General features: G+C 47.6%; 12 protein-coding genes across 12 annotated transcripts, besides 17 other annotated features; all 12 read right to left on the bottom strand.

Moving 5' to 3' along the window:
- Window positions 1–17,992: part of a sequence feature (sequence corresponds to BAC RPCI93-30P15) that runs on past the window's edge.
- Window positions 364–391: a microsatellite.
- Tb927.6.4890 (S-adenosylmethionine synthetase, putative) lies at window positions 640–1,833 on the bottom strand (the record flags this gene model as incomplete). Its single annotated transcript, XM_840513.1, has 1 exon — window positions 640–1,833. One exon carries the CDS (start codon window positions 1,831–1,833, stop codon window positions 640–642), a length of 1,194 nt encoding a protein of 397 aa, XP_845606.1.
- Window positions 2,470–2,497: a microsatellite.
- Tb927.6.4880 (S-adenosylmethionine synthetase, putative) lies at window positions 2,746–3,939 on the bottom strand (the record flags this gene model as incomplete). Its single annotated transcript, XM_840512.1, has 1 exon — window positions 2,746–3,939. The coding sequence occupies one exon, from the start codon at window positions 3,937–3,939 to the stop codon at window positions 2,746–2,748; it is 1,194 nt and encodes a 397-aa protein (XP_845605.1).
- Window positions 4,576–4,603: a microsatellite.
- Window positions 4,852–6,045, bottom strand: Tb927.6.4870 (S-adenosylmethionine synthetase, putative; the record flags this gene model as incomplete). The annotated part of the gene is made up of 1 exon (XM_840511.1): window positions 4,852–6,045. One exon carries the CDS (start codon window positions 6,043–6,045, stop codon window positions 4,852–4,854), a length of 1,194 nt encoding a protein of 397 aa, XP_845604.1.
- Window positions 6,665–6,708: a sequence feature (AT_rich).
- On the bottom strand, window positions 6,956–8,149 carry Tb927.6.4860 (S-adenosylmethionine synthetase, putative; the record flags this gene model as incomplete). The annotated part of the gene is made up of 1 exon (XM_840510.1): window positions 6,956–8,149. The coding sequence occupies one exon, from the start codon at window positions 8,147–8,149 to the stop codon at window positions 6,956–6,958; it is 1,194 nt and encodes a 397-aa protein (XP_845603.1).
- Window positions 8,786–8,813: a microsatellite.
- Window positions 9,062–10,255, bottom strand: Tb927.6.4850 (S-adenosylmethionine synthetase, putative; the record flags this gene model as incomplete). Its single annotated transcript, XM_840509.1, has 1 exon — window positions 9,062–10,255. One exon carries the CDS (start codon window positions 10,253–10,255, stop codon window positions 9,062–9,064), a length of 1,194 nt encoding a protein of 397 aa, XP_845602.1.
- Window positions 10,890–10,919: a microsatellite.
- Tb927.6.4840 (S-adenosylmethionine synthetase, putative) lies at window positions 11,168–12,361 on the bottom strand (the record flags this gene model as incomplete). Its single annotated transcript, XM_840508.1, has 1 exon — window positions 11,168–12,361. The coding sequence occupies one exon, from the start codon at window positions 12,359–12,361 to the stop codon at window positions 11,168–11,170; it is 1,194 nt and encodes a 397-aa protein (XP_845601.1).
- Window positions 12,522–12,633: a sequence feature (A-rich).
- On the bottom strand, window positions 13,259–14,851 carry Tb927.6.4830 (hypothetical protein, conserved; the record flags this gene model as incomplete). The annotated part of the gene is made up of 1 exon (XM_840507.1): window positions 13,259–14,851. The coding sequence occupies one exon, from the start codon at window positions 14,849–14,851 to the stop codon at window positions 13,259–13,261; it is 1,593 nt and encodes a 530-aa protein (XP_845600.1).
- On the bottom strand, window positions 15,248–16,039 carry Tb927.6.4820 (hypothetical protein, conserved; the record flags this gene model as incomplete). The annotated part of the gene is made up of 1 exon (XM_840506.1): window positions 15,248–16,039. The coding sequence occupies one exon, from the start codon at window positions 16,037–16,039 to the stop codon at window positions 15,248–15,250; it is 792 nt and encodes a 263-aa protein (XP_845599.1).
- Window positions 16,577–16,597: a sequence feature (AT_rich).
- Tb927.6.4810 (zinc-binding protein (Yippee), putative) lies at window positions 17,265–17,618 on the bottom strand (the record flags this gene model as incomplete). Its single annotated transcript, XM_840505.1, has 1 exon — window positions 17,265–17,618. The coding sequence occupies one exon, from the start codon at window positions 17,616–17,618 to the stop codon at window positions 17,265–17,267; it is 354 nt and encodes a 117-aa protein (XP_845598.1).
- Window positions 17,673–17,714: a sequence feature (AT_rich).
- Window positions 17,806–17,826: a sequence feature (AT_rich).
- Window positions 17,993–23,534: part of a sequence feature (sequence corresponds to BAC RPCI93-26G9) that runs on past the window's edge.
- Window positions 18,095–19,351, bottom strand: Tb927.6.4800 (hypothetical protein, conserved; the record flags this gene model as incomplete). Its single annotated transcript, XM_840504.1, has 1 exon — window positions 18,095–19,351. The coding sequence occupies one exon, from the start codon at window positions 19,349–19,351 to the stop codon at window positions 18,095–18,097; it is 1,257 nt and encodes a 418-aa protein (XP_845597.1).
- Window positions 19,675–19,698: a microsatellite.
- Window positions 19,777–19,809: a microsatellite.
- Window positions 19,811–19,830: a microsatellite.
- Tb927.6.4790 (hypothetical protein, conserved) lies at window positions 19,884–20,369 on the bottom strand (the record flags this gene model as incomplete). Its single annotated transcript, XM_840503.1, has 1 exon — window positions 19,884–20,369. The coding sequence occupies one exon, from the start codon at window positions 20,367–20,369 to the stop codon at window positions 19,884–19,886; it is 486 nt and encodes a 161-aa protein (XP_845596.1).
- On the bottom strand, window positions 20,811–22,910 carry Tb927.6.4780 (DNA ligase I, putative; the record flags this gene model as incomplete). Its single annotated transcript, XM_840502.1, has 1 exon — window positions 20,811–22,910. One exon carries the CDS (start codon window positions 22,908–22,910, stop codon window positions 20,811–20,813), a length of 2,100 nt encoding a protein of 699 aa, XP_845595.1.
- Window positions 23,228–23,345: a sequence feature (T-rich).
- Window positions 23,521–23,534: part of a microsatellite that runs on past the window's edge.

The raw sequence follows: 23,534 nt of genomic DNA, 5'->3' as shown, positions 1-23,534 counted from the left end.
CAAAGCCCCGGCGACAGACCGTAGGACTTACCATACGTGAGTGACAGTTAAATGACAAAGGTTGATGTAACAGAAATAATATTTCTTACAATTACAATCATAATGGTACCCACTTGCTGTCGTTATCACACTTACCTCCCAGTAAGGCAGGGGAAAAAAGTTGAAACGTAACGCTAACAGGTCACAGTACTTACAACAACACGTTTACAGTCAAGGTAACATATGATGGAGTAAAAACGAAAGAAAACAAAAAAGGTAAAGAATGAGGAGCAAACCGCATCCGAGAAACAATATGTGGGAAATACCAGGAATTAAAGTACAGCGTTAGTGTACGAAATAGCATACCTAAAAATAATAAATAGGTATATGTTATATATATATATATATATATTCTTTCCCCCTCTACCCTCACACTTGTCAAACAATTTAATTGCAACGTCCACCTCCTGTCTACTGTTATTACTTACTCCACTCCCTTATGCACAACATCGCCAAGTACATGACATCACGTAACAACGAAAAATAAGCGAAGGCGGGTGTTGTTACCAACAGGAACCCACTCGGCGGGAAGCGAGCAGTTACTCGCAAACAGTGAGGATGGGCAAGGAGGTGTGCCTGATTATTCGTGCGCAGTACACACTACTGCACGTCACTAAGACCCTCTAGTGTTTTGGGCACCTCCCACGTGAATCCTCCCTTCCCGTTCGTGTCCACACGCCCAAAGTGCCCGAAACAGGCAGTCTGGCGGTATATCGGCCGACGAAGATCAAGTTCCTTGATTATGTCGTACGGGCGCAGTCGGAAGTTTTTCTGCACAATACCCAATATATACTCGTCATCGCGCTTACCAGTGCCATATGTGTCGACATGGATATTGAGCGGTTCCGCAACTCCAATGGCGTACGAAAGTTGTACAAGGCACCGATCTGCAAGACCTGCGGCCACCAGAGACTTCGCAATCCAGCGAGCAGCATACGCTGCCGACCGGTCCACCTTCGAGGGATCCTTGCCAGAAAACGCGCCACCACCATGGGCACCCCAACCGCCATACGTGTCAACAATTATCTTGCGACCAGTTAACCCAGCGTCACCATGTGGGCCACCGATGACGAAACGCCCAGATGGGTTCAAGTGATATTTGGTGTTCTCATCGAGGAACTTCGCGGGAATGGTGGTGCTGATTACCTTCTTCACCAGGTCCTCGCGGATGGTTCCATTTGACACACCGTCGTCATGCTGGGCAGAAACAAGAATCACAGCCACTCGCTTAGGTGTCAGCAACTGCTTGCCACCGCGGGTGTCATATTCGTACTGCACTGTCACTTGCGTCTTAGCGTCGGGGCGCGCCCACGGAAGACCACCATTGCGTCGCAACTCGCTGTATGTCATTGCAAGACCGCGCGCAAGTTCGTAAGAGAGTGGCATTAGTGTCTCCGTCTCATTCGTCGCATAACCAAACATCATGCCCTGGTCTCCAGCACCGAGGTTCTCCCCGCCAAAGTCACCGAGGCCCTGGTAAATATCGGGTGATTGTTGCTCAACGGCCACAAGCAGGTTCAGTGAACGGTAGTCCAACCCCTTCTCAGTGTTATCGAAGCCGATCTCCTTAACCGTGTCACGTACGACCTTCTGGTAGTCAATCACAGCCTTCGTTGTGATCTCACCAAACACAAGCACCATCCCCGTCTTTGAGCACGTCTCGCATGCAACCTTAGAGAGCGGGTCCTGCTCAAGGCATGCATCCAGTACGGCATCCGACACCTGATCGCATAGTTTATCGGGGTGACCTTCACTCACATGCTCCGACGTGAAGAATATCTGGCGCACGGACATCACCTTTCACGAAACAAGGGCGGTAGGATTGATGTAGAACCTTGCGGAGTAGAGCAAACGAAATAGGGGTACACTGAGGTGTATACGCGAAGTAGCTTTAAACTAATGGTACATCCGACAGGGAGAGGAATTGAGGGTAAAAAAAAAAAACAAAAGAGAAGAGAAGAAAGAAGGACAATAATAAGGAGACATAGGAGATTAGCTATTTACTACAGTTACAACGAGGTACTTCACTACATGTGCGCAGCAGCGGATAGAGCAACGAACGGTAAGCAAAGCCCCGGCGACAGACCGTAGGACTTACCATACGTGAGTGACAGTTAAATGACAAAGGTTGATGTAACAGAAATAATATTTCTTACAATTACAATCATAATGGTACCCACTTGCTGTCGTTATCACACTTACCTCCCAGTAAGGCAGGGGAAAAAAGTTGAAACGTAACGCTAACAGGTCACAGTACTTACAACAACACGTTTACAGTCAAGGTAACATATGATGGAGTAAAAACGAAAGAAAACAAAAAAGGTAAAGAATGAGGAGCAAACCGCATCCGAGAAACAATATGTGGGAAATACCAGGAATTAAAGTACAGCGTTAGTGTACGAAATAGCATACCTAAAAATAATAAATAGGTATATGTTATATATATATATATATATATTCTTTCCCCCTCTACCCTCACACTTGTCAAACAATTTAATTGCAACGTCCACCTCCTGTCTACTGTTATTACTTACTCCACTCCCTTATGCACAACATCGCCAAGTACATGACATCACGTAACAACGAAAAATAAGCGAAGGCGGGTGTTGTTACCAACAGGAACCCACTCGGCGGGAAGCGAGCAGTTACTCGCAAACAGTGAGGATGGGCAAGGAGGTGTGCCTGATTATTCGTGCGCAGTACACACTACTGCACGTCACTAAGACCCTCTAGTGTTTTGGGCACCTCCCACGTGAATCCTCCCTTCCCGTTCGTGTCCACACGCCCAAAGTGCCCGAAACAGGCAGTCTGGCGGTATATCGGCCGACGAAGATCAAGTTCCTTGATTATGTCGTACGGGCGCAGTCGGAAGTTTTTCTGCACAATACCCAATATATACTCGTCATCGCGCTTACCAGTGCCATATGTGTCGACATGGATATTGAGCGGTTCCGCAACTCCAATGGCGTACGAAAGTTGTACAAGGCACCGATCTGCAAGACCTGCGGCCACCAGAGACTTCGCAATCCAGCGAGCAGCATACGCTGCCGACCGGTCCACCTTCGAGGGATCCTTGCCAGAAAACGCGCCACCACCATGGGCACCCCAACCGCCATACGTGTCGACAATTATCTTGCGACCAGTTAACCCAGCGTCACCATGTGGGCCACCGATGACGAAACGCCCAGATGGGTTCAAGTGATATTTGGTGTTCTCATCGAGGAACTTCGCGGGAATGGTGGTGCTGATTACCTTCTTCACCAGGTCCTCGCGGATGGTTTCATTTGACACACCGTCGTCATGCTGGGCAGAAACAAGAATCACAGCCACTCGCTTAGGTGTCAGCAACTGCTTGCCACCGCGGGTGTCATATTCGTACTGCACTGTCACTTGCGTCTTAGCGTCGGGGCGCGCCCACGGAAGACCACCATTGCGTCGCAACTCGCTGTATGTCATTGCAAGACCGCGCGCAAGTTCGTAAGAGAGTGGCATTAGTGTCTCCGTCTCATTCGTCGCATAACCAAACATCATGCCCTGGTCTCCAGCACCGAGGTTCTCCCCGCCAAAGTCACCGAGGCCCTGGTAAATATCGGGTGATTGCTGCTCAACGGCCACAAGCAGGTTCAGTGAACGGTAGTCCAACCCCTTCTCAGTGTTATCGAAGCCGATCTCCTTAACCGTGTCACGTACGACCTTCTGGTAGTCAATCACAGCCTTCGTTGTGATCTCACCAAACACAAGCACCATCCCCGTCTTTGAGCACGTCTCGCATGCAACCTTAGAGAGCGGGTCCTGCTCAAGGCATGCATCCAGTACGGCATCCGACACCTGATCGCATAGTTTATCGGGGTGACCTTCACTCACATGCTCCGACGTGAAGAATATCTGGCGCACGGACATCACCTTTCACGAAACAAGGGCGGTAGGATTGATGTAGAACCTTGCGGAGTAGAGCAAACGAAATAGGGGTACACTGAGGTGTATACGCGAAGTAGCTTTAAACTAATGGTACATCCGACAGGGAGAGGAATTGAGGGTAAAAAAAAAAAACAAAAGAGAAGAGAAGAAAGAAGGACAATAATAAGGAGACATAGGAGATTAGCTATTTACTACAGTTACAACGAGGTACTTCACCACATGTGCGCAGCAGCGGATAGAGCAACGAACGGTAAGCAAAGCCCCGGCGACAGACCGTAGGACTTACCATACGTGAGTGACAGTTAAATGACAAAGGTTGATGTAACAGAAATAATATTTCTTACAATTACAATCATAATGGTACCCACTTGCTGTCGTTATCACACTTACCTCCCAGTAAGGCAGGGGAAAAAAGTTGAAACGTAACGCTAACAGGTCACAGTACTTACAACAACACGTTTACAGTCAAGGTAACATATGATGGAGTAAAAACGAAAGAAAACAAAAAAGGTAAAGAATGAGGAGCAAACCGCATCCGAGAAACAATATGTGGGAAATACCAGGAATTAAAGTACAGCGTTAGTGTACGAAATAGCATACCTAAAAATAATAAATAGGTATATGTTATATATATATATATATATATTCTTTCCCCCTCTACCCTCACACTTGTCAAACAATTTAATTGCAACGTCCACCTCCTGTCTACTGTTATTACTTACTCCACTCCCTTATGCACAACATCGCCAAGTACATGACATCACGTAACAACGAAAAATAAGCGAAGGCGGGTGTTGTTACCAACAGGAACCCACTCGGCGGGAAGCGAGCAGTTACTCGCAAACAGTGAGGATGGGCAAGGAGGTGTGCCTGATTATTCGTGCGCAGTACACACTACTGCACGTCACTAAGACCCTCTAGTGTTTTGGGCACCTCCCACGTGAATCCTCCCTTCCCGTTCGTGTCCACACGCCCAAAGTGCCCGAAACAGGCAGTCTGGCGGTATATCGGCCGACGAAGATCAAGTTCCTTGATTATGTCGTACGGGCGCAGTCGGAAGTTTTTCTGCACAATACCCAATATATACTCGTCATCGCGCTTACCAGTGCCATATGTGTCGACATGGATATTGAGCGGTTCCGCAACTCCAATGGCGTACGAAAGTTGTACAAGGCACCGATCTGCAAGACCTGCGGCCACCAGAGACTTCGCAATCCAGCGAGCAGCATACGCTGCCGACCGGTCCACCTTCGAGGGATCCTTGCCAGAAAACGCGCCACCACCATGGGCACCCCAACCGCCATACGTGTCAACAATTATCTTGCGACCAGTTAACCCAGCGTCACCATGTGGGCCACCGATGACGAAACGCCCAGATGGGTTCAAGTGATATTTGGTGTTCTCATCGAGGAACTTCGCGGGAATGGTGGTGCTGATTACCTTCTTCACCAGGTCCTCGCGGATGGTTTCATTTGACACACCGTCGTCAAGCTGGGCAGAAACAAGAATCACAGCCACTCGCTTAGGTGTCAGCAACTGCTTGCCACCGCGGGTGTCATATTCGTACTGCACTGTCACTTGCGTCTTAGCGTCGGGGCGCGCCCACGGAAGACCACCATTGCGTCGCAACTCGCTGTATGTCATTGCAAGACCGCGCGCAAGTTCGTAAGAGAGTGGCATTAGTGTCTCCGTCTCATTCGTCGCATAACCAAACATCATGCCCTGGTCTCCAGCACCGAGGTTCTCCCCGCCAAAGTCACCGAGGCCCTGGTAAATATCGGGTGATTGTTGCTCAACGGCCACAAGCAGGTTCAGTGAACGGTAGTCCAACCCCTTCTCAGTGTTATCGAAGCCGATCTCCTTAACCGTGTCACGTACGACCTTCTGGTAGTCAATCACAGCCTTCGTTGTGATCTCACCAAACACAAGCACCATCCCCGTCTTTGAGCACGTCTCGCATGCAACCTTAGAGAGCGGGTCCTGCTCAAGGCATGCATCCAGTACGGCATCCGACACCTGATCGCATAGTTTATCGGGGTGACCTTCACTCACATGCTCCGACGTGAAGAATATCTGGCGCACGGACATCACCTTTCACGAAACAAGGGCGGTAGGATTGATGTAGAACCTTGCGGAGTAGAGCAAACGAAATAGGGGTACACTGAGGTGTATACGCGAAGTAGCTTTAAACTAATGGTACATCCGACAGGGAGAGGAATTGAGGGTAAAAAAAAAAAACAAAAGAGAAGAGAAGAAAGAAGGACAATAATAAGGAGACATAGGAGATTAGCTATTTACTACAGTTACAACGAGGTACTTCACTACATGTGCGCAGCAGCGGATAGAGCAACGAACGGTAAGCAAAGCCCCGGCGACAGACCGTAGGACTTACCATACGTGAGTGACAGTTAAATGACAAAGGTTGATGTAACAGAAATAATATTTCTTACAATTACAATCATAATGGTACCCACTTGCTGTCGTTATCACACTTACCTCCCAGTAAGGCAGGGGAAAAAAGTTGAAACGTAACGCTAACAGGTCACAGTACTTACAACAACACGTTTACAGTCAAGGTAACATATGATGGAGTAAAAACGAAAGAAAACAAAAAAGGTAAAGAATGAGGAGCAAACCGCATCCGAGAAACAATATGTGGGAAATACCAGGAATTAAAGTACAGCGTTAGTGTACGAAATAGCATACCTAAAAATAATAAATAGGTATATGTTATATATATATATATATATTCTTTCCCCCTCTACCCTCACACTTGTCAAACAATTTAATTGCAACGTCCACCTCCTGTCTACTGTTATTACTTACTCCACTCCCTTATGCACAACATCGCCAAGTACATGACATCACGTAACAACGAAAAATAAGCGAAGGCGGGTGTTGTTACCAACAGGAACCCACTCGGCGGGAAGCGAGCAGTTACTCGCAAACAGTGAGGATGGGCAAGGAGGTGTGCCTGATTATTCGTGCGCAGTACACACTACTGCACGTCACTAAGACCCTCTAGTGTTTTGGGCACCTCCCACGTGAATCCTCCCTTCCCGTTCGTGTCCACACGCCCAAAGTGCCCGAAACAGGCAGTCTGGCGGTATATCGGCCGACGAAGATCAAGTTCCTTGATTATGTCGTACGGGCGCAGTCGGAAGTTTTTCTGCACAATACCCAATATATACTCGTCATCGCGCTTACCAGTGCCATATGTGTCGACATGGATATTGAGCGGTTCCGCAACTCCAATGGCGTACGAAAGTTGTACAAGGCACCGATCTGCAAGACCTGCGGCCACCAGAGACTTCGCAATCCAGCGAGCAGCATACGCTGCCGACCGGTCCACCTTCGAGGGATCCTTGCCAGAAAACGCGCCACCACCATGGGCACCCCAACCGCCATACGTGTCGACAATTATCTTGCGACCAGTTAACCCAGCGTCACCATGTGGGCCACCGATGACGAAACGCCCAGATGGGTTCAAGTGATATTTGGTGTTCTCATCGAGGAACTTCGCGGGAATGGTGGTGCTGATTACCTTCTTCACCAGGTCCTCGCGGATGGTTTCATTTGACACACCGTCGTCATGCTGGGCAGAAACAAGAATCACAGCCACTCGCTTAGGTGTCAGCAACTGCTTGCCACCGCGGGTGTCATATTCGTACTGCACTGTCACTTGCGTCTTAGCGTCGGGGCGCGCCCACGGAAGACCACCATTGCGTCGCAACTCGCTGTATGTCATTGCAAGACCGCGCGCAAGTTCGTAAGAGAGTGGCATTAGTGTCTCCGTCTCATTCGTCGCATAACCAAACATCATGCCCTGGTCTCCAGCACCGAGGTTCTCCCCGCCAAAGTCACCGAGGCCCTGGTAAATATCGGGTGATTGTTGCTCAACGGCCACAAGCAGGTTCAGTGAACGGTAGTCCAACCCCTTCTCAGTGTTATCGAAGCCGATCTCCTTAACCGTGTCACGTACGACCTTCTGGTAGTCAATCACAGCCTTCGTTGTGATCTCACCAAACACAAGCACCATCCCCGTCTTTGAGCACGTCTCGCATGCAACCTTAGAGAGCGGGTCCTGCTCAAGGCATGCATCCAGTACGGCATCCGACACCTGATCGCATAGTTTATCGGGGTGACCTTCACTCACATGCTCCGACGTGAAGAATATCTGGCGCACGGACATCACCTTTCACGAAACAAGGGCGGTAGGATTGATGTAGAACCTTGCGGAGTAGAGCAAACGAAATAGGGGTACACTGAGGTGTATACGCGAAGTAGCTTTAAACTAATGGTACATCCGACAGGGAGAGGAATTGAGGGTAAAAAAAAAAAACAAAAGAGAAGAGAAGAAAGAAGGACAATAATAAGGAGACATAGGAGATTAGCTATTTACTACAGTTACAACGAGGTACTTCACCACATGTGCGCAGCAGCGGATAGAGCAACGAACGGTAAGCAAAGCCCCGGCGACAGACCGTAGGACTTACCATACGTGAGTGACAGTTAAATGACAAAGGTTGATGTAACAGAAATAATATTTCTTACAATTACAATCATAATGGTACCCACTTGCTGTCGTTATCACACTTACCTCCCAGTAAGGCAGGGGAAAAAAGTTGAAACGTAACGCTAACAGGTCACAGTACTTACAACAACACGTTTACAGTCAAGGTAACATATGATGGAGTAAAAACGAAAGAAAACAAAAAAGGTAAAGAATGAGGAGCAAACCGCATCCGAGAAACAATATGTGGGAAATACCAGGAATTAAAGTACAGCGTTAGTGTACGAAATAGCATACCTAAAAATAATAAATAGGTATATGTTATATATATATATATATATATTCTTTCCCCCTCTACCCTCACACTTGTCAAACAATTTAATTGCAACGTCCACCTCCTGTCTACTGTTATTACTTACTCCACTCCCTTATGCACAACATCGCCAAGTACATGACATCACGTAACAACGAAAAATAAGCGAAGGCGGGTGTTGTTACCAACAGGAACCCACTCGGCGGGAAGCGAGCAGTTACTCGCAAACAGTGAGGATGGGCAAGGAGGTGTGCCTGATTATTCGTGCGCAGTACACACTACTGCACGTCACTAAGACCCTCTAGTGTTTTGGGCACCTCCCACGTGAATCCTCCCTTCCCGTTCGTGTCCACACGCCCAAAGTGCCCGAAACAGGCAGTCTGGCGGTATATCGGCCGACGAAGATCAAGTTCCTTGATTATGTCGTACGGGCGCAGTCGGAAGTTTTTCTGCACAATACCCAATATATACTCGTCATCGCGCTTACCAGTGCCATATGTGTCGACATGGATATTGAGCGGTTCCGCAACTCCAATGGCGTACGAAAGTTGTACAAGGCACCGATCTGCAAGACCTGCGGCCACCAGAGACTTTGCAATCCAGCGAGCAGCATACGCTGCCGACCGGTCCACCTTCGAGGGATCCTTGCCAGAAAACGCGCCACCACCATGGGCACCCCAACCGCCATACGTGTCAACAATTATCTTGCGACCAGTTAACCCAGCGTCACCATGTGGGCCACCGATGACAAAACGCCCAGATGGGTTCAAGTGATATTTGGTGTTCTCATCGAGGAACTTCGCGGGAATGGTGGTGCTGATTACCTTCTTCACCAGGTCCTCGCGGATGGTTTCATTTGACACACCGTCGTCATGCTGGGCAGAAACAAGAATCACAGCCACTCGCTTAGGTGTCAGCAACTGCTTGCCACCGCGGGTGTCATATTCGTACTGCACTGTCACTTGCGTCTTAGCGTCGGGGCGCGCCCACGGAAGACCACCATTGCGTCGCAACTCGCTGTATGTCATTGCAAGACCGCGCGCAAGTTCGTAAGAGAGTGGCATTAGTGTCTCCGTCTCATTCGTCGCATAACCAAACATCATGCCCTGGTCTCCAGCACCGAGGTTCTCCCCGCCAAAGTCACCGAGGCCCTGGTAAATATCGGGTGATTGTTGCTCAACGGCCACAAGCAGGTTCAGTGAACGGTAGTCCAACCCCTTCTCAGTGTTATCGAAGCCGATCTCCTTAACCGTGTCACGTACGACCTTCTGGTAGTCAATCACAGCCTTCGTTGTGATCTCACCAAACACAAGCACCATCCCCGTCTTTGAGCACGTCTCGCATGCAACCTTAGAGAGCGGGTCCTGCTCAAGGCATGCATCCAGTACGGCATCCGACACCTGATCGCATAGTTTATCGGGGTGACCTTCACTCACATGCTCCGACGTGAAGAATATCTGGCGCACGGACATCACCTTTCACGAAACAAGGGCGGTAGGATTGATGTAGAACCTTGCGGAGTAGAGCAAACGAAATAGGGGTACACTGAGGTGTATACGCGAAGTAGCTTTAAACTAATGGTACATCCGACAGGGAGAGGAATTGAGGGTAAAAAAAAAACAAAAGAGAAGAGAAGAAAGAAGGACAATAATAAGGAGACATAGGAGATTAGCTATTTACTACAGTTACAACGAGGTACTTCACTACATGTGCGCAGCAGCGGATAGAGCAACGAACGGTAAGCAAAGCCCCGGCGACAGACCGTAGGACTTACCATACGTGAGTGACAGTTAAATGACAAAGGTTGATGTAACAGAAATAATATTTCTTACAATTACAATCATAATGGTACCCACTTGCTGTCGTTATCACACTTACCTCCCAGTAAGGCAGGGGAAAAAAGTTGAAACGTAACGCTAACAGGTCACAGTACTTACAACAACACGTTTACAGTCAAGGTAACATATGATGGAGTAAAAACGAAAGAAAACAAAAAAGGTAAAGAATGAGGAGCAAACCGCATCCGAGAAACAATATGTGGGAAATACCAGGAATTAAAGTACAGCGTTAGTGTACGAAATAGCATACCTAAAAATAATAAATAGGTATATGTTATATATATATATATATATATATTCTTTCCCCCTCTACCCTCACACTTGTCAAACAATTTAATTGCAACGTCCACCTCCTGTCTACTGTTATTACTTACTCCACTCCCTTATGCACAACATCGCCAAGTACATGACATCACGTAACAACGAAAAATAAGCGAAGGCGGGTGTTGTTACCAACAGGAACCCACTCGGCGGGAAGCGAGCAGTTACTCGCAAACAGTGAGGATGGGCAAGGAGGTGTGCCTGATTATTCGTGCGCAGTACACACTACTGCACGTCACTAAGACCCTCTAGTGTTTTGGGCACCTCCCACGTGAATCCTCCCTTCCCGTTCGTGTCCACACGCCCAAAGTGCCCGAAACAGGCAGTCTGGCGGTATATCGGCCGACGAAGATCAAGTTCCTTGATTATGTCGTACGGGCGCAGTCGGAAGTTTTTCTGCACAATACCCAATATATACTCGTCATCGCGCTTACCAGTGCCATATGTGTCGACATGGATATTGAGCGGTTCCGCAACTCCAATGGCGTACGAAAGTTGTACAAGGCACCGATCTGCAAGACCTGCGGCCACCAGAGACTTCGCAATCCAGCGAGCAGCATACGCTGCCGACCGGTCCACCTTCGAGGGATCCTTGCCAGAAAACGCGCCACCACCATGGGCACCCCAACCGCCATACGTGTCAACAATTATCTTGCGACCAGTTAACCCAGCGTCACCATGTGGGCCACCGATGACGAAACGCCCAGATGGGTTCAAGTGATATTTGGTGTTCTCATCGAGGAACTTCGCGGGAATGGTGGTGCTGATTACCTTCTTCACCAGGTCCTCGCGGATGGTTTCATTTGACACACCGTCGTCATGCTGGGCAGAAACAAGAATCACAGCCACTCGCTTAGGTGTCAGCAACTGCTTGCCACCGCGGGTGTCATATTCGTACTGCACTGTCACTTGCGTCTTAGCGTCGGGGCGCGCCCACGGAAGACCACCATTGCGTCGCAACTCGCTGTATGTCATTGCAAGACCGCGCGCAAGTTCGTAAGAGAGTGGCATTAGTGTCTCCGTCTCATTCGTCGCATAACCAAACATCATGCCCTGGTCTCCAGCACCGAGGTTCTCCCCGCCAAAGTCACCGAGGCCCTGGTAAATATCGGGTGATTGTTGCTCAACGGCCACAAGCAGGTTCAGTGAACGGTAGTCCAACCCCTTCTCAGTGTTATCGAAGCCGATCTCCTTAACCGTGTCACGTACGACCTTCTGGTAGTCAATCACAGCCTTCGTTGTGATCTCACCAAACACAAGCACCATCCCCGTCTTTGAGCACGTCTCGCATGCAACCTTAGAGAGCGGGTCCTGCTCAAGGCATGCATCCAGTACGGCATCCGACACCTGATCGCATAGTTTATCGGGGTGACCTTCACTCACATGCTCCGACGTGAAGAATATCTGGCGCACGGACATCACCTTTCACGAAACAAGGGCGGTAGGATTGATGTAGAACCTTGCGGAGTAGAGCAAACGAAATAGGGGTACACTGAGGTGTATACGCGAAGTAGCTTTAAACTAATGGTACATCCGACAGGGAGAGGAATTGAGAGGAAAAGAGCAAAGTAAGGTGAAAACTTTTATTTTTTTTTTTTCATTACATTTTTGCTGTTGTTGTTTCATTAATTTTATTTATTATTATTTGTTTTCGTTGTTGTGTGTTAATTTTATTTCATTTCTTTTCTTTACCCATATCCTTTTTGGTTTTCTACCTTTTTTTAAGCGAGTGGAAGTGGTTTGAGACGGATAGAAACTTGATTCCTGTTATGTTGCGATAATATCTCCGTTTCATATTGTTGCTTAATTGTTTTTTTCCATATCGTGTTTTTTGCGAATGTTATAATGTCGCGGTGCGCCACAGATTTGCATGTGGATTAGTTTTTTCCTTATAACTGACTTTTTCTTACGAACAAGTAAATAGTGCTTTACTTTCATGGAGCGGATGGTGACAACATAGTCGTTTGACAGTGGTTTTAATACCAATGTTGGGACCCCATTGGGTCCATGCGCTTCCTTTTTTATATCTGCCTTTTTCATGTGTTTTTTTTCTTTATTTTGAGTTGAGAACGGTGAGTAAAGAAAAGAGTTCGTCTTTTGTGGTATGCATAGAGTGAAGCTGCGTGTTTTTGTTTTGTTTTTCCTGCATTATTTAAATATTTTACTAATTCCGTGAATGGCAACCCGAATAGCCGCGCCAAGCCGTGGCGTAATGCGTGCTTCAAGTTATTTCCCCCCCCCCTCAGTTTGTTTCGTTTTTATTTGACATTATTCCACTCGAAATACAAAAGTGAACATGTGGAAGGTGCGTACACGCTACTCAAGCGTTTCGATGTTGTCAATCTTTCTCGGTTCGTTCTTCCTCCAAACGACGTTCAGGTTCCGACCAGGAGGGGTTTCAACGATGAAATCTACCTTATTTACGCGTGATCTGTTACTGTCCAACCACTCTTTTAACCTATAATTCACTGCAATAGTTTCTGGTGTCATGGGCGCCCAGCAAAGCGGGCAGTTCCACACATTTGTACGATCGCAGTGCATCAGCACGGCCTGTAATTCAATGCACTGAACGTGCTCACAACCACAGGCACGAACAGGAACACTTAGTGGCAGCGCAGTTATGGGACAGACGGCCCTAACCTGCACATCAACAACACCTTCAACCTCCCGTTGCGCTGGCGACGAATGGTAGTTGGAGACAATTCGCTCGGCTAGCAAATCAACGCCGGTGCGCTCCACGTAAACAGCAACGATATAACCTTCCCACAACGTCGCATCCTCCATGAGTCCTGTAAAGTGCACACGCAGTGAAAACAACTCTTTCCCCGAGACCATTTCCGTTATATCCGCAACAGGTGTCGTTTTTACGGCCACACTTTCCCTCCCAGAGGGTACCGACGGGTTGGGAGGGGTGACAACCTTCAAACCGTTCACAAACAGTTCCATGGCTATTCTCTTATTCTCAAACTCGAAAGACTCCAACCAGCCATCCGTGTGGTTGTAAGACGACGATGACAGAGGAACCAGAAGAACACGCCGAGAAGGGGAAAACCCCTGAGGTGGCTCTTCGTTTACTGCCGCTGGGGATGGAAGTGTTGTTTCTATGCTTTCACCCTCGACTGACACCGCGCCTAACACATCAAGGAAGCGGTACAAGGGTGAAAGAACGAACCGGTCAGGATTTCCGAAGACTTCAGCACGTAGTACATCCAACGTAGCGGCATCGACAGCCTCCTGAAACACACACTCCCCATACACTTCTACTCCACCACGCCCCCCAGACCTCCTTCTCCACGAGGAAGAAGACCTACCACAAGATAATGGGGGTGTTGGATTGGTACTTTTACTACTTTGTGTCGAACCCAGGCTACTTGTCAACCGTACTGTGCTCCGTTCCTCCACGGAAGTGCGCGAACGCGAAACCTTTGACTTGCTAGAACGTTCCTTCCTTGCCACACGCCGGATGTTCCTTCTAGAAATATTCACCCCCTCTTGCTTTAACGAATTTTGCATCACAGCGGCAGAATCTGGGCTCACTGAATCTACAAGGGACCTCATATATCGCATTTCCGCTGCACTGTAAGGTTGCGAATCTTCGGTGGGAGACGCCGTGGGTGTGCCGCTGCGTTCCTCAAGTAACCGCCTTACGGCCTCCTTCGTCGCACTCACATTAAACAGGCGCTGCTCATCCTTGTCTCTTTCCTCGACTGCAAGGTGTAGAAGTCGCACGCCTCCGCTAGTAGAGTCTAGTGGATAAAAGTTTCCTGGGTCATGATAGAATTCAATGCAGGTGTCGTATTCACTACCCATGCTGAGAAGCAACTCAGTCTCCACTTCACGGACGGTAGCGGGCCACCACTCTCCGTCGTCGCACTTGACCCAAAGAGACGACCCCAATGGGTACGGCATCACGGCTTCAGCAGCCTAGCACAGTTCACGCACAGCGAATGTCCAAAATTAAGTAAAAGAAGAAAAAAAAAGAATACCAACAAGTCATACACACCAAGTGGGTCAGACAAGTAGTGAAACACAACCCACTGCTGATGCGTCTACGGAATACAAATGATCACGCCTGACGCCGATACTCATCACACGGAACCGCTCCAGTAGTTGCAGTCACCCTTGTTATATGAGTGGTCCGGTCAGCAACGGAGAAAGAGAGCGAATAAGTTGAAGAAAGAAAGACAAGGGGAAGTGAGAGTAAAACCGATCTGCGCTCTTTGAAAGAGCAAAGGCGCCACAAAACTTCTTCAAAACCATCTAAAAATACAAAATTTGAACAAAGTACACTTTTGTCACTGGGTATCACCTTTGAATCAAGTTTGAACGGAAGAAACCACATTGACTTGGTCCCATGTGACTGTAACGCAGCTCGCGCTTGTAAAGGATTTCTTCCTCTTCTGTAAAAGTATCCTCACGCCAATCACCGCTACCACCACGAAGGGCCGCAATGGATTCGACGGCCTTGGGATACTTAGCAAAGATCGTATGAAGCGGCAACTCCTCAGGGTTTTGCATAAATATGAGATCCGGGTCCACTCTCTCCTGTGCTGCTACTCTTTTTGTGGTTAAATTCGCTACCCTTGAGCGGCTGTTGCTTTTTAACGCGGAGTTGGTGGGCACAGTGGCGGGCCACTCAATGCGCTTCCTTATATGTTCTGGTGGGGCCATGCTTCCCTGTCCCGCTGCAGCGTCTCCCGCTGTGAGGGGAAGAGATGGTGCAGCGGATTGGGAGCCATCCAACCCTCGAGGATGGCGTTGCATTTGTGCCTTAGAATCCACACCACATGCCGAGGATGATGATGTTGTTGCGCATGTCGCACCTCCTTGGTTACCTGTACGTTGCATGGAAGACGAGCCCTTCGTTGGGGTACCACCGTACATCCTTGGGTTATTGATATTCTGCGGCGTGAGAGCATTGGCTGGACCATTCCGAACATATGCGAAGAGAACTTTGGTGCTCTGCTCGTATTCCTTCAGGTATTGATCAACCGATAATGCAGGTGGTGGGGGGAGCAGCATTGACACGTCCTCGCCTTTTTCATATTGACGAAAGAGAAGCTCCTCCACTAGCTTTGCGTTCCAAGGGTTGCTCATGGATCTTTAAAAAAGAAAGCAACAACGACACGTATACAAACTACTTAAATACCTCTACCTTTTTTCTAGGTGATTTGTGTGTGCACTTGAGCAATTGCAAGCCCTAATAATGATAATAAAATGGAAAACGTTAAGGTTGGAGCGGGCACGAACAAACATGTAGAGGAGAAAGATTTGTATGTGCTGAACAGACGATGAAATGACTGGCACAACAACATGGCCTGTGGCAGAGCGAAAGCAGGACCTTCATCAAATATATAAATGCAAGAACATATTTTGCTACGAAAAAAAGGTAGAAAATCATCAGGAAAGGAACCGAAATACCATTGGTTTGCTTTCCTTTACTTCCCGTTTCTCATTTCCCTCCCCCTCCCCTTAAGTCTCTGTTTCCTCGTTGAGAATTCAACGAAATGCATTGGGAGATAAGGAATAAAAAGGAACGTAGAAACAGGGTATTGGCTTTGGTAACCCCAACTGTGAGAAAGTGAATACACATACGTATACACAAACAAGAATTTTAAAAAAAAAGCACTCACGAAATAATTTTTTTTAAAAAAAGGCCACAACACAATGAGCAATCACCGCAAAGGATCCTTATTGCTGCTGTTGAAGAAGGGGAGAAAAGGCTGAACAGTTGCATGGGGTCGCGTAAACGAAACGCAGTGGCCAATCACCGGTAACCTTGCTATTGTTGGTTACACGCTGAATACCACCCTGGTGCTAATCAACAACAGGAGCCGGAGATTGAAATAATAGCAAACAAGGATAATGAATTTTCTTTCTTCTTTAAATACTCAACTAATAACACAGCTGGAGATGAGAAACTTGAATTTCGTGGCAGTATGGGGCGGAGTCAGTGGCCCAGTTGCAGAATTTTTACACTTCCGTTAATGCCTCTCAACATTCCTTCATTCCACATTCATTCCCCCCCCCCTCAAAAAAGAAAAAAACAAAAGCACACATCATGCACACACATGCAGATGCAGGTATATAAATTATACGTATCTTTTCAAAATTTTTCTGACCTCAACAAACGACTGCAGTAAGGAAAACCAATGCCCAACGTACCTTGAGAAGGGTAGGAAACAAACGATTACGCACTAAAGACATAAAACCAAACACCAAGAAAGGGAAAAGAGAACAACAAAATACAAAAAAAAAAGAGTTGAGAGTTTTCTCCACAAAAACTGCACATGATGCATGCCTCAGTGTTTCAGTTTAACTTTCACGAGCCGGCAGCGGGCCCCGCCGCTATTGCCTGCAAGAGTTGGCGCTCTACTACAAACCGAGAAACTTTGTACCGCTCCTTGTCCTCGTAGGCAAAGTCATACGTCCAGCCAAAGTAACTATCGCAGTTAGAACAGAAAGCATCGCGCACGATGTGCTTTCCCGTCATCAACTCCTTCTCTTCTGCCGGTCCGAAGTAAAAGTTAAAACAACGACTCACAAGATAAGCTTTACCAAATTTCCCATTAAAATTACGAGAGATGACGTCACTCTTGTCGCAGAAATATGCACCACAGTGACCGCAACCGTAACTGTCCACCCCGCAATGCAACACGCGGATGCGTTGAACCATCAGACAAAAACACTTCCTTAAGCACAGCAAAACCAACACTGCCGTCACAGATACTATATTAGTAAATTTTATTTTAAAAAAATTAAAATTAAAAATGAAAGAAAAAAGTGAAGAAACTAATATGTGGTGAAACCACAGGTATCGCCGCGGAAGCAGCATAAAGAAAGTTGAGCGAAACAAGTATGTGAATTTTAAAAAAATTTTAAAAGAAGAGAAAGAAGATAACGAGGGGGTACACAACAGAAGCCCCATCCCTTCATCATCATCTCCCATCTCTCATGCATCACTTATGCTTAGTCTGCTTGTGATATGTAGTCCACAACAATCACCTTGTTTGGCGCAAAGCTGCTGTCCTTCTATTAGAGGAAGCCGAGATGCGCTCAACAATGCACTTGCATACGTCTCTACTTAAAGAGATGAATAGATAGATGGATAGACAGTCAGTAGATTATGCACACATGTGGCGCGATACGGACTTATATAAATAGCCTTGTCGAGACCTGTGGTGGCACCCGCATCTGTGAAGAAATTGGTGCTCCATTAACAATCGTCGAATCAACGTCAACGATCACTTGCACATACGAGCACGAGTACGCGCTTGTATCCAAAAAAGGAATGGCAGGCACTTCATGGGTCACACGAACGGGGTTACTCTTGGGGACAGTCAAAGTGACTACGGCGTCTCTCATCTTGAAGGTACCGCGGCGAATACCGTGAAAAAGTAGTAGACAAAACTCACCGACTCTGTCGACAGAAAGCACAACCATCGGCTCCATTGTCGTTTCGCTCAAAACGTCCACTACACCCACCGACACCTTACATAAGGAACTTGTTTCCCGTTCTAGTGCTTCCCTCAGCGTCATGGAATCTACATGTTTCGCAAGCTTGGTTACCAGTGACGTAAATGCTTTCTTCCCCGTTCGTTGCATGGATTCAGTCATTGAAATCGCACGCCTAATTATGGAAAGGTAATCCTCCAGTTGCTTTCTCGCCCCTTTCAGACGGTGGGGGTCCTCCTCCAGCGCCGTCAGCAGGTCGCACGACGCACTTCCAAAGTATCCAAGCACACCTTCAACAGCGCCCTTGTTGTAGCACACGTCAGGATCCCTGGGCTCAATCCGGGAAGCCTGCTCGAGTGCTTTTAACGAACGCTGCGCGCCTTCAACATTCATACCATTCGAGAGTGCTTCAGAAAGTAAGGCAATACCATAAAGGTGCCAACATGATGCACTCGCAGGGGACACTGCAACAGCCTCTTTGGCACGCAGCACGGCCTCACTTAAATATTTTCTGCTCTCCTGCAGTGGCAGCTTGGAGTCCGCTGAGCGAATGCGGAGGACTTGGCTATACTGGCTGAGGGCTTTCTCATTGCGACTGTCCAGCCGCAAGGCATTATCCAATGCCTCGCATGCCTCCTTGGTTGCACCCCGCTGCGTGAAGCATTCACTGAGTAAAACCCAGAGATCAGGACGATCGTTTCGAAGCTTTAGTGCAGCACTGCAGCACCGCTCAGAGTCCTTTGAGTAACTTGGAAGCAGGAGCAAGGCCTTGCAACGAAGGACATATAACCGCACCTTCTCCTCGGGGCTGTGCTGCTTGTCAGGATTCGGCATCGTTGCAAGGATCGTATCGACACCTTTTCTAACGTTATCGTCAAAAACTTTTACATTAGCCAGAGCTTCATATTTTCTTTCCAATTCAGCGACATCCACCTGCATCTCGATACTAGTCATATCACTTTGCAAATACTTCCCTTGCTCGGGTGTGTATGTCTATGTTGCCTCTTCTTCTTGCGGGTAGATCTGACGGAAATTTCGCTTACCTGTAGTATCCCGCGATGATTGAAAAACGGAGCGAAGAACAAGGAAGATGATGTGGAGTCCAATATTTAGTGTCAGGGGCGAAAAAAAAAAACACATTGTAGCCAGAGTGCAGCAACACCAAAGAAATTTGCGAGAAAGGAAAGTGCAAACCCCATCATCACACCACAAGGTAGAACACAACTATCGTCCTGAAGGTTGGCTAACCAACACAACATATAGGATTTATGTGGTGGACACACACAAACACACACACACACGGTAAAACGCCCCTCGCAAGTTTGTTCTGCCTTGTCCCAGCCACCATAACTCAACAACTCCCTACTAGCACCAAAGCAATATGCATATATATATATATATATATATATATACGTGTGTGTGTGTGTGTGTGTAAATATGGTATCTTTCCGGCAGCATTGGTCGCCGGTATGTTAAACATGTCCCCTCAAAGGGTTGCACGGTACGAAAAGAGCAAACCCTCCCTCCCATCGAAAAGTACAACATCCTTCCGACAGCTATTAGCTAGCCGACAAAGACACAAAAGCTCGTACAATTTGATCGATGATTTTTCTAAGGACCAACAGAGCGACGTCCCGTGAGCGCCGTGTGGGGATTCGGAGGGATATGCATGATAATGACAACCATAAGCGCCCTCCACAGACGAGCCACGAAGCACCGCACGACAGAGTGGGACTTCAGTGGCACCATCAGCGCCACTCATCACTCGCATGGCCAAAAGGGACGTCACACCTTCGTCCTCATCCCTTGTATTTTCATTCACTGCGAGTGCGCCCTTATCATATTCGGTGCTTGTGCAGTTTTTATTATTAACATCAAAAGAGTTCGACCGTGGCCTTTTAGACGGCTTCCGATGGTGTCCCCATAGCGGTCCCCTACGAAAATATGTTATGACCCGCAGTGCTACACCCATAAGTAATTGGCTTCCATCGACCACCGCCACCGGAAAATATGCTGTTAAGTTAAGCAACAACAAAAAAACGAAAGAGAGAGAGAAGGCAGAGGATATTAGCCTTAGGGAATCCTGTGGGATAATAACAAATTAGAAACAACAGTAAAAAAAAAAGGGAAAATAGAAACAGATTGTATGTTCGCATCGGGCGCATCTCCTCGTGCAAATGGGGGTATACCTCCGACGCATATTATTTCGCTAACGTAATTCTACCCTGTATCCACATGCGCCTAAATTTAAACACACCTCGTCTCTTAGCCCTCTTCTCGTAAGCGAGCACACCTAAATCTTGGAAAATAAAAATACGGGTATACCCGCATCGCACATTCTTCCGATTTTTCTGCAGTGATCACACCATTGTATAGAGGCTGTCGCACAAAACTTAATATGGTCTAATGCCTCTTACTCCATATCGCCCACACCCCTTTGAGCGAGCGATTGATTGTGGTACATCTCTGCAACCTGTGCAGCCGATGTGGCCTCATGCACCTTCTTGTCCTCACGCACGCGAATAAACCGCGGAAACCGCAGTGCAATTCCCTTTGAAGCATCTACTAACCCATATGCAGCGAAATGGGCAGGGGATATAGAAAGATCAGCAGCCTTCACTTCCCACACTTGCGATGCCTGAAACCACACATCCGGCTTATCTTCAGTGCGGTAGTAGCGCGGTTGTTCATCCAATATAGATGGTTGGAGTGATTTGGTGATGGCCTCAAGCTGATCGTCCTGAAACCCAGTTCCAATCTTGCATATACTCTGATACTCGTCACCCTCACCGTCGTAGCATGCGAGAAGAAATCCACCAAAAACACCGGTGCGTTTCCCTTTCCCGTAGTATGCACCAATGGGAACGAGGTCAAGCGTATCGGTAACACCATCCATATAATCTTTTTTGAGTTTCAGCCAGTAGTGCGAACGTTTTGCTGGCACATACGTCGACTCCTCTTCGAGCGTCTTCACCATAAGTCCCTCCGTCCCATCTCTTATGGCGCGATCCAGGAAGGCCTGAATGTCATCCACATCATTGCTGTCCAGGTACTCGGCAAACCGAAACTTCGTGGAAACTGGTTTAAAATGGGTGTGGAGCACTTCTCTGCGCTGGGAAAGCGTCTTCGACATCTGTGGTTCACCATTGAAGTACAAAATGTCAAAAGCGAACACGCATACGGGAACCTTAACGTTGTCAAACGAAACGTTTTTCCGTCCCCGATGTTGTAGCACCTGAAAAGCCTGTAAAGCACCAGTCACCTTGTCCACCGCCACCACTTCAGCATCAATTATGAAAGAATCAACGGTGTCAACCGAAAACGCTTCAGGAAGCATAGATATAATATCGGGGTACTTGCTCGTGTTTGTTTCAGAGTTGCGTGAAAAGATCTGAACTCCACTACTCCTCGTATAGTGAATTTGAGCCCGCTCACCATCATACTTGTATTCAGAGGTGAATGCTTTGCCATTAAATCGATCCAAAATAACACTTACACCACTGGTTGGGTGGGCAAGTTGCGGTTTCACTGGAATACCGGGGCGAACGGAGAGGGCACGCGCATGCATATTCGCTTCCGCAGACGTCGGAACAATCACTTCAAGGCCGTGCTGCAACACAGCAGCCAAAACAACGTCAAGACAGGGAACTTCATTGTATGTACGAGTGAGATTAGCCGCACCAACGTTTAATTCCCTTTGCAGCTGTTCTGGGGTAAGAGATGGTATTTTTGCAACGCCAATGTTGCTCATAGCAAAGGCGTAACCGACAGCTGCAAGAACAGAAGTCTCCGCTAGCCCCACACGCATCTTCTGCTGCAAAGCTCGAACAATCAAGTTGACCTCGGGACCCACGGCATCACGAAGGAGCCTCTTTATTACGTCACCACGGCGCCGTGCCACATCTTTCCCACTCATGAGGGCAATTTCACGCAACGCCTGAAACACTGCTAGTGCAGTCAAGCGCTTGGGTTTCACAAGGGTGGATTGTATGCGCTTTTTGCTCTGTGCCACCTCGGCCAAGTCGCCAGTTTGTCTATATTCCTCCTTCGCACGTGCTTCCGTTATGCCACAACATTCCGCAACAACTTTCAGTAGCAGAGCATCGCCGACACCAAGTTCTATCCCCTCATGGGCTGGCCCTTGCTTGTTTATTACGAGATAAACAACAGGAACCAAATCTATTGGATTGCGTTGTATGACAGCCACGAGAAAGTTTGAAAGGAGTCGAATGCACTCCAACCTTGAACTCTCCGCGCTAATATCCGCAAGAGTATCCGCAACAGCGGCATAAGGAACAGTGTCCGGCCCCTGCTTTTGGTTCTCTTGAGGTCGAGGCCATACCGATGCATGACAGCCGCCGTATGGATCCGGTGGTGTACGTAAAAATATCTTTGCCATATTAACACAACCGGCTGACATTTCATCATCCCGCTCCCCATCGAAAATGTCATCTTCATCCTCACGAATCCGCTTATGTTGCACAACCGCAGTAGCTGTAGGTCCACTTACCATTGTTAAGTGCTTGCACTGTGGGAGGGGAGGGACTACCCCGGCATTGATTGAAAATAAGAGGCATAAAGATGTAGAAAATAATTTTAAAAAAAAGAAATAGGACAACAAAATGAAGTCTGTGGCTCGCGACATGATCATCATCAGCAAGTTGAGAGAAAAGAAAGAAACATAATTTACCTTCAGCGAAATGGTTTCAGAGGTGCGGTTTGAAGGCACACACGGCCGCTACCGGTATTACCAGTTGCCAACACGCAAAACGGGAAGAAAAAGAAACAAAGTTGACACAAAGAAACAAACTTAACCACTAGTACCACAACAAAAAACGAAAGGGGTAGAAAAACAAAGGAAGAAAAGTGGCTGCAAGAAAAAAAAAAAGTGAAAGAAAGGGAATCAAAAAAAAAAAAAGAAGAAACGTAAAGAAACGTAAAGAATAGAGGCCGTCAAAAAGATATTTAGCGTCCGCAACATTCCTCCTCCATCCTCTGCCGCGACGAAACCATCAGAATCTGCACCCGGCTTCAGCACAAACACCTCTCACACATTTATTTCCTTCTCTTTTATATGTGAGTTTGTGTGCTTCTTTTTTTTTTCTTTTGCTTAGCTCTTCGGCTGCTGTTGTTGTTC

The sequence above is a fragment of the Trypanosoma brucei genome, chromosome 6 (genome assembly GCF_000002445.2).
Source record: "Trypanosoma brucei brucei TREU927 chromosome 6, complete sequence".
Taxonomy (NCBI): Eukaryota; Euglenozoa; class Kinetoplastea; order Trypanosomatida; family Trypanosomatidae; genus Trypanosoma; species Trypanosoma brucei.
Note: the sequence above shows the minus strand (reverse complement) of the source record. Positions and strands in the feature narration are given on the sequence as shown.